The 10,054-nt window shown below is 34.8% G+C and overlaps 1 protein-coding gene across 1 annotated transcript in view; it reads right to left on the bottom strand.

The window, feature by feature from the left end:
• Positions 1-10,054, bottom strand: part of KANSL1L (KAT8 regulatory NSL complex subunit 1 like) — a 48,595-nt gene that overhangs the window by 446 nt on the left and 38,095 nt on the right. The window contains exons 12-14 of the mRNA XM_070956782.1: positions 8,912-8,966; positions 6,845-6,954; positions 1,215-1,380 (exon numbers count right to left, since the gene is read on the bottom strand). Coding sequence (XP_070812883.1) covers positions 1,215-1,380; positions 6,845-6,954; positions 8,912-8,966 — 331 coding nt within the window. The remainder of the gene's footprint in view (positions 1-1,214; positions 1,381-6,844; positions 6,955-8,911; positions 8,967-10,054) is intronic.

Genomic DNA, 10,054 nt, shown 5'->3' with positions numbered 1-10,054 from the left:
ATGGCTGCAGATATTACTGCTGCACTAATTGGATACCCAGGAAAAGAAGCAACTACTATGGTGAGACTACCTGTAAGCCTTTTATAATGCCTAAATAAGTTATTATAAAATAATAACGACTCTTCCCTATCCTGGTCTTGCTAGGAGATGGGTGGTATATAAATTTGATAAAGTTGTGATTATTAACTGTCTTCCCCTTTCCTATTTGCATCCAATTTGTTTCTACCTCTCTTCCCTACCCTTCTCTTCACCCCCTTCCCATTTCATTATCCCCACCTCACCTCCTTTTTCTGTGTCTGGCAGAATAGAAAGGAAGATGTGCTTGTGTATGTAAAAGAAAGAGGAAAAATATGGCTACATACACTGGAGTTCAATTCATTTTGTAAGTGTGGTAATTTTTCTACAGGCCATTAATTTAATTAGAAACAAATGATGATTCTCTTACTAGTTCAAGGGGGGTGTAGCTTCAAGGCCATGTTCATATTCAAGTTTTTCATATATGCACATTATGAAGGAAGAAAGGAATCTCCAAAAATGATTTTAATTGGAATTGGTAACTAGTTGACAAGAAAGAAAGCTGGGCACTGAGAAGTTTTTTTTTAACATAGGACTTCTTTTTAAGTGGAAGAAGTTCAAGATTATCTTTGGAGTAGATATGCTATATATCTTGTACAAAATATTTGCAATGATTCTTAATTCTGATAGTGGAAGCTCTGAAATCACATCATTTATATCAACTTAAAATTTACACAATGACAAAATTGGACTGTTTTATTTAGAAGGTTCAATTGAACAGCTTGGGGAAGCCTCACACAATATAGTCTTAACACACTACCCCCAAATAAATAAATAATTGCAAATGAAATAAATATGTATTGAGTTGCACTCAATGCAATACTGTCTACTGAAAATTAAGGTCACTGTGTTCACTTGGATGGTGTGTGCGTGTGTGTTTTTCCAACTAAGTCTATTATAGTTTTAAAAAAAGTATGATTAGGAGACTTACATAAAAACTAAATATAGTGTTCTGGTATATTAAAAATGCTTTAATGAACAACAACACAAACACTTTATAACACAAATGATCTAAACAGGATGTTTTTTAAAGGAAATTGCTAAGTAGCTCACTTTGGTCCTTTTAACTGCTCTTCAGTAAGCTCAACAATAATTAAATCCTTATATTTAAATGGCATATTCATTAATGTGTGCTTTACCATTGATAGTTTTTTTCCTGAAGTCTCTGATGTTCCCAAATATTGAGAATTATAGGCTTCTGAAGTTATGCCTGCAGTGTTTTCCGAAATGTAGGTGGTTAGATTAGAATTTGCTTGTTTTTCTTTCAGTGATGCATCTTGTTCCTCCAAATTTCTGCTATATGATCTATAATGAAATAAAATAAGTTCTAATTTCTTTCAGTAACAATGATCTGATGAACAATAAGATGATGGAAGAAGAATCTCTATAACAACAAATTTAATTCTAAAGGGAACTTTTAGGAAACAAAAACATACTCTTTCCACTGTATACAAAGTTTTTAATATTTTTAATCAGTCTTTTTAATGTTTCATTTGTGGAACAATCCATAATCTTTCTATGATTCTATCTATCCTACATCTTTTAAAAATAATTTTACTTTAATAATAAAGGATGAATATGAAAGGAGATTGCTGGAAATGATGAAAGAGAATAAAGCAAAGATTGTATTCTTTTTGAATTCTTGGAATTCAAAATAGAGAAAGGTGCCAAATAATTCAGTATTATAGAGTTAATACCCATGTAATCAAGTCTGTGAAGCGTATTTTTCTTATCTTTTCCATTTGATTTGATTTGATTCTGTTGACTATATTATTGCTAAAAGGAGATGGAGGAGCTCAGTTATAACATCAAAGACATGACTAGATATGACTGGAATTCATCATGAACTGCTCCTATGCAAGCTTCAAGTTAAGCTAAAGAAGAAAGCCAGTCAGTTTATCTATATATATATAAAAGCGAAAACCACTCATGCCGCGATCACAAAATCTCCAGAACCGTAAAGCCTACAAATTTGAAATTTGGCACGTATGTTCCTCTTGGCTTCTAGATGCTCGCTAAGAAAGGATTTTTCAAAATGACCATCAGATCATTAGCATTTCTTATATTATTATTAACACACTGATGCTAATTAGTTAGACGTTCTACTCCCCCTCCCAACCTGAAAATAACTCTGGAGAAAACGGGATAGGATAGGAGAGGCTTCTGTGGGGCAACCCTGAGGGAGAGAAGGGGATAGGACAGGAGAGGCTTCTGTGGGGCAAGCCTAAGGGAGAGAAGGGGATAGGATAGGGGAGGCTACTGTAGGGCAAGCCTGAGGGAGAGAAGGAGAGAGGAGAGGCCGATCCGTAACTACCCATTAATTTTCAAGCTGTAAGTGTTGATTTATCAAGCCCGATCACATAGTTTCGTAGCGGAGCACGGGTATTCAGCTAATATGATATAATCTTGAATATATATACACCATTTTAAAGAATATCAGGAATAGCTTTTAAGTCCTGAACCACATTAATAGAGAATTATGGAATGAAATTAAATAAATTGTTAAGAATGAATGTGAAAGGAAACTGCTGAAAATGAAGGAAGAAGTGAAAGCAAACTGGATGTTAGAATAAACTGGAAATTGACAAGAACAGAAGAGAAGCAAAAGCCAAGAAAGAGAGAAAAAAATATCTGAAAAGAATTTAACAAAAGAGCTTTCAGAAAAGACAAAAAGCAGTACTACAACATCTGTAAAGATACTGAAGATGTAAACAAATATGGGGAAAAAAGGAAAGCTTTTGAACTAATGAATAAAATATTCAGTAAAGATGTCAGCATCTAAGATATCTTAGAATATAGTCCTTACTTATAAAAACCTCTGGTACTAAATAAGAAGTCAGATCAGCACTCCAGTCATTACCAAGTCTAGTAGTTATATGAACTGATGGAATACCCATGATGAAATATGGCAACCAAAAGAACATAAATTAGTCAATCCTAACCAAGCTATGCCAATCTGGAGAAAGACACTGGGGCCAACCAAGTGGAAGAAGTCGATCTAGATTCCAAAACTAAAAGAAACTTAACAGAGTATGCAAATTATCATACAATATCCTTAATTTCACATGCTAGCATTAGTTTAAGATCATCCAACACAGATTAAAGCCCTACATGGGAAAGAAAATACCAGATGTTCAAGCTGACTTTAGAAAAGGCCAAAAAACACGAGACATTACTGCCAATGCATGCTGAATAATTGAAAAAGCAAAATAAAAAATAATTTTAAAAATCCTAAAAGAAGTCAGTATGTGCTTCATTAATTATGGAAATGTCTATTGGGGAGAATTTCTTTGATAAAAACAAATGTTTTGCCAAGAATGATGTTTTTGTTTCAGGCAATACCTCTTTTGACCACGTTACCATTAAACAATGCCACGAAGACATATCTAAATTTTTATAGCAAATGAAAACGTGTCATAGTGTCCTATGACACTCTATGGAAGCAAAAGTTGGACTTTAAAGAAGCAGTATTGATGGTTTTGAACTTAGTGTTGGAGAAGACTGCTGAAAATATTGTGGACAGTCAAGAAACAAGCTGATGGATCATTGAACAAATCAAAGAACAGTAATATTAGATTGTCTTGAAGAAAATGTATGTGATTAGTAGGAGTCAAAAATGGCATATAATGATGGCACATAATCAATAAAAAACCCCATTCTGATTAAAGACAACTACCCCAGTCGTTATTGAAATATGTATGAAGTCACATTCAAGAATCTCATTAAAGCTACCTTAAATAAATATTAAAATGGACAGAAATCCTCAAATCACCTATTCTGTTTATGTTTTGGTACTGAGCAACAAAGATGTGCTGTAAGGTCATCATCATGAGTCAGAATGACCCCTGTCATAATCACCTAGTTTATATATATGAAAACTGTTCATTTATTTATATCCTGCCTGTATTTTTAAAATAACTCAAGCCAAAATACTCAATGTATCCAACACATCTTCCTCCTCCTATTTTTCCCCACAACAACCCTGTGAGGTGAGTTGGGCTAAGAGAGTGTGACTAGCCCAAGGTCATTCAGCTGGCTTTCATGGTTAAGGTGGAACTAGAGCTCACGGTCTCCCACATTCTAGCCTGATGCCTTAAACACTAACCAAACCACAAAACTGTGGTTTTATATTCTGTAAGCCGCCTTGAGTCGCCATGGGCAAATAGGCAGCAATATAAATTCAATAAATAAATAAAAATAAATAGCTAGAAAAATTCATGTCTAAAATTGCATCTCTTTGTTCATCACATAAAAAATTAGTCCATCTTCTGTATTTTCCTCATTCTTTGCAATTGCCTTTTGGAAAGAAAAACATTTTTTCCAAAATTTCTATAATGACGTTCACAAATAATTCTCAGTTGGAAATGCCTAATACCACAATGACTACAGCAGAAACAGAATCACAGAACTGGGACCTTGGAAGTCTTCTAGTCCAACCACCTGCTCAAGGCAAGACACCTTATACTCCTGGCAGAATGTTTCTCCAGTCTATTCTTGAACGCAATGGATTCCTGAGTGATGATTTTGTTCATGCTCAGGACAGATATCTTTAGTATGTTTTCACTGCAGGATGACCAACCCTAAATATATGTTTATAAGTATAAAAAAATGTTTAACCCAGAAATGGCCTTCCTCCAAGAATGATCTCAGATTTTCATATCAAGTTAATTAACTGTCTGCCATCCTGCTTATTTCTTGTATACAGGTAGTCTTTGCTTAGTGACCACAGCTGAGACCAGGAACTCCATCACTAAGTGAAGTGGTCATTAAGTGAAATATCACTTGACCAGGATGCACTTATATCATTTTCCAGTCAGTTATGACAGTGGTGAAATGCACTTACCTTTGTTACCGGTTCAGAAATGTGAGCATGCGCTCTTCTGCGCATGCGCAGGGGGTCAAAAACAGGACCTAATGATATCCCGGAGAGTGGGCAGAGCCTCCCACTGCCGGCCCTACCGTCTCACATGAGCCGGATAGATCCGGCAGGATTTCACTGCTGAGTTATGAAGGAAGTCACTAGGGATTAAGTGAAATGGTACACTGAGTGCAACTTGCAATTTTATTTGTGGCTTCTCCACTGACTCTGCTTGGCAAAAGCTGATTGTGAAACATGCAAGTGGAATCACACAATGTGGGACACTGTAACAGTTGCAAATGGGTGCAGGTTGCAAAGCACCTAAATGGCAATTGTGACTTTGAGGACACTGCAATGATTGTAAATGTGAGGATTGGCCATAAAGTTATTATTTCAATGCTGTCGTAACTTCAAATGGTCAGTAAACAGGGCAGCCATTAAGCAAGGTCTACTTTTATTACAAAGTCCCAAGATGATGTCAATATCCCCTCAGTGCTCTACAAAACTGCTTTACCAACTGATAAAGGAATGTCTGTGAAGAGTCTCAGTCATCCAGGTCATGGCTGTGATCACATCTTTCTTTGAGCCTTCCTGACAATCTCCTTATCTGACATTGGCAAAACTACAATTTAATTACATTACATTAAATTAAAAAAGTCTTCTACTTTTACCAAATATTATTATGGTGCACTTGTCTCCTCTACCGCTTAAATAAGATTGCCTTCATTCATTCATACATACAAATATTACATAGAGAACTCGTAGAAGACTGCATTTATACAACCCAGTCAAAGTTTTTGAAAAACTTGGGCCTTTAACCTTGCAGAGATATCTGGTATTGCTTTTATCCCTTGATCGCTCCAAACCCACTTTCCTTTTACAAAAGGCAAGACATAGGGAAATCAAACCCAAAAGCATGCATGCTAGAGCGGGTGATTTGTTTTTTTAAAAAGACCCTTCACAGTTCTTGAAGATTCTGACATGGAACTCTGTCCAAGAACATCAACCTTTTGAGGAAGCATAATCCAGTAATGATTTGAACAAATAAGCAGCCTATTAGTCACATTGTTAAAGATTTATTCACACATTGGTGAGCCTGTAATGTTCCAGAACTTACATTCAAATAGGAAACTTTCCCTTTCTCTTCAGTTCTTGCTTGAATGCCAGCATTAACGCATTGAGAATTTCTGAATTTCTCCTACTATATTTTATTCATTGTGCTTTGTGTTTATATATTAAAATTTTAAATTACCGCATAATGCTATCTCATCATATATCCTTAGTTTCAGAAAGCAAAGAACTACTTAGTTTTATAATAACAGGATTGCATTAGTCATGTGAACAATATTCATTTTTTCTTTCTGAAACAGCTCTTGGGTTATTTTCTCACCAAATGCCTTCAAACCCCAGTTCCCAATTAAAAAAATATTTTGCTATACAAAATGGAAGCATGCTATATAAAAAAAGTCAATTGATAATGAAAAGTACAGTTCTGTGGATTTTAAACACCCACCTTTTTACACTATTTTCAGATGCCACTAAAGCAATAAATTAAACCACCCATACTTTCAATATTAAAAACATTCATGTTTTTTCAAATGAAAAATTTGAATACATTTGCATAAGTGAAGATTTTGTAACTAACTATGCAGAAAAATCAACACATACTTTTTAGTTCATGCGCAGCTACAATTAGTATTAAGTCAAGCATCTTGCCTATGTAAGAATTAGATACAAATGCTGACACGAGCATTATATTTGCAATAGTAAATTTTCATTTGAATAATAGGAAAGCAAGATTCAGATAGCTCCAATAACATAACTAATTTTGTAAGAGAAACTGGCTAAAGAATTTGAGACTACTAGCAATAAACAAAAATGTAATTCCAATATTTTTAAATTTCAACCTGCCTATTCCTTCTAGGACATCGACACTTTTCCCACAGTGACCACCGTGCTTTTTCTTTGTCTTCATATTTTGAATGACGTGCAGCATAGACATCATCAGACAGATCTTCTGCCTAAGTATTAGAATACTCAGATTATAAATCTTATTTAATGAATGAGAACAGTCTTCTCACAAAACAGTTATGAATTCAGCACTCTAAAAATATACTGTACAAATGTACAGCATAATTCATTTTTACTAAACATGGAAAAAACAGTAGAATAATCCTAAAACCACATAAATGTATAAATGGCTCTTAAGAACATTATATTTAATAAAAAAGAAACCCATTTTAGGATTGAGTATCGGTGGGAATCTGGGCCAAATACAAGAGTGAGCAATAAATATTTTGCCTTATCTTTTCCCCCATCTACCACCACAGCCTCTCTTTTCAGACACTCCATCAGTTTACATGAATGAATACATACCTAGCCTGCTCCATTCTTGTTTTTAAAAGACCTAGATGGACTGAAACTTTTTCTCTTACTATGGTAAGATGGCAAAAAAAAAAAAAAAAAAAAGTTGCTGTTTCTCTTCCATGGAGATGGGAAGTTTGCTCCTCTATATCCTATTAGCTCACCTATTAATTTGATGGCAGCCAATGTCATGACCATGACATTGTGAAGAATTGGAAGTATTATGGTGATTGGGGAAGAGAAAAGGACTCCAATATGGTATCTCACAACCTCAGGGATTACCCCTATGTTATTCAATATTTATATGAAATATGATACAATTAAAATTGCCCCAAACTCAGTAAAAGAAGTGTTTGTGATTTAAGGATCTTTCTGGGGTTTAAGCTTCTGCTTATACGATAAGCAGAAATCAAGGCTGGGGCCTTTGCCCAGCTCTTGATGGTGAGCCAGGATGCTGTGGTGATGGAACTCTCATCCTGCTCGCTTTGTGCTTGGACTATTTCATAACAGTATGTGGGACCCCAGGTGCAACTCACAACTTCTTTGCATAGCAATGGAAAGTTTGGTCCCAATTGCGGTTGTAAATCAATGATTACTTCTATGCATTTGGCCCTTTTTGATTATGGGCAGTTATCATAGGAAATCTAGGCATGCTTATATTTGGCCTTTTTATTGTGTAGTTGATTTATATTCATAATTGTTCACTGTCTGTCACAATTTGGACAGGCTACAAATATCATTAACAAGCAAATAACAAACATGGATTATTGAAAATCAAGGCATAGTTGACCCTGGTCAGTAGATTTGTGGACACCTGCCCTAACCAATGCTATAGTGTTGACCCAATTTTAGTATAAACTCTCAAAATATTCTCTTTTGTAACCTGTCCTTCACCCATCTCAGAACAAGAATAATTATATTTTTTCTTCTGCCTTTTGTGTGTGATTGTGTGTGTGTGCATGTGTTCGTACCATGCTGACTCCTGTAAGTCCCTGCATTTCTCCTGGCAGTATTTTTGGAAGTGGCTTGCCATTGCCTTTTTTCCTAGAGCTGAGGAAGAGTGTCTGACCCAAGGTTACCCAGTTAGCTCTGTGTTAAGGCAGGACTAGAACTTATGATCTCCCAGTTTCTAGCCTGATGCCTTAATAATTATACCAAACTGACTCTCCTCTATAGTTTTAGATAAAAAATAGTCAAAGTATTTATAATTTTATTATTTTATAATAATTATTTTTATTATAACATTTATTTTATTCTTCATATACAGTAAGTTGTACAATGGCATTACTCCTTGAAATGTGAAAATAGTTATATCCTTTGAAAGACTTTTGTGGTAGCTTCAAAGACTGTTCCCAGTCTCTGAATATGCAGTTGTGCATATATAGCTGCTTCATTTCACTTGTGGCTCCAGTATTGTATGTTAATAACTGAAGCAGCCATCCAAACCTCCCAAAGGAAATATCTACTTTCAGATTTCAAGAATGCTTTGCTAACATGCTTTCATTTCAATGCTTTCACAATCCTGATGTATAATAATTTATCTGCAAGTAAAAATATAAAATTCCTCACTGTAAAACAACAGCAAAACAACAGCTGATCATAAATACACCTTACCTTCTCTTCATCCTCATGCAGTTTTTCTAAAGGCTTTAGGCTAACTATTCTCCAGCTGTTGATAAAAAAGATTCTTCTTTGAAAATTGTTCAGATAAGACTCAAATCTAATTCATTATGAAAAACAATTTCTACTCTAAACACTGCAAATACACCTACCGATTCAATTACATAACTGAATTCTTTCTCATAGTTAATATTTATCTGTTCCAAAGTCATTGGCTTTGATATTAAGGTAAGTTTCTCTTTTTATCAAATCATTTGTGCAAATGCACCAATGTACTGTGTTTATTTGAACATAAGACTATGTGTTCCCATGTAATTTTAAAATTGGAGATTCAGTAAGATCATGGTTAAGGGATATTTTTTTTCTGCAATCTTTTGCTTATGGAAAAGACTATCCTAAATGAAATTAAAGCAATTAACTTTGCTTTTGAGTAACATAGTATCTGCTTTTATGCGATTCTTCATAGTGCTACATAGCTACATGTTTATTAACAGCCTGCACAAATGAGCAATATATTCTCCTGTTTTAAACAAATATTTCTCATCTGTGTTTTCTACTTTCTTGGTATTCTTCTATCAGAAATCTTATATTAACCAAAGAATTACCTTTGTAATTGGTTCATTTTCTTTCCTCTTTCTAAGGTAGCTAAGGTAGCAAAGTCCTGATAGACTAGATACAGTTTCACATACTTGCAATGAACCTCAGTAATGACAAACAAATGTTGTGAATGTCTGAAAGCAGACACACACTGGTTGCTTCTGACAGCTGCTTAAATGTAGTTATCATAATTCACTGATAAATGACTGAAAAGTGAGGAAATATCCAGTTTGAATGAAAAGGTTTAGGCATTTCTGGTCAAATTGTATGTTTTAATAAACCCCTAAATGAACAGGTGTGGTTTGTTTGTTTTTTTTACAAATCCTTCATCCTTTCTCTTCCAGATATATTGTGCAGTTATAACTAATCAGTTTAATTTTGGTTTCATTAGTCCAAAGTATCTTATTCCAAAACATCTCAAGCTTATAAATATATACTCCCGTTACTCCCGTGTAACACCACTCCTGCGCGAGCTGCACTGGTTGCCGGTGGTCCTTCGGATCCGCTTCAAGGTGCTGGTGCTTACCTATAAAGCCCTTC

The sequence above is a fragment of the Pituophis catenifer genome, unplaced genomic scaffold, assembly GCF_029215685.1.
Source record: "Pituophis catenifer annectens isolate HBS135680 unplaced genomic scaffold, rPitCat1.0.hap2 SCAF_1, whole genome shotgun sequence".
NCBI classification, from domain to species: Eukaryota; Metazoa; Chordata; class Lepidosauria; order Squamata; family Colubridae; genus Pituophis; species Pituophis catenifer.
The sequence above is the reverse complement of the archived record's forward strand: the minus strand, read 5'-3'. Positions and strand labels throughout refer to the sequence as shown.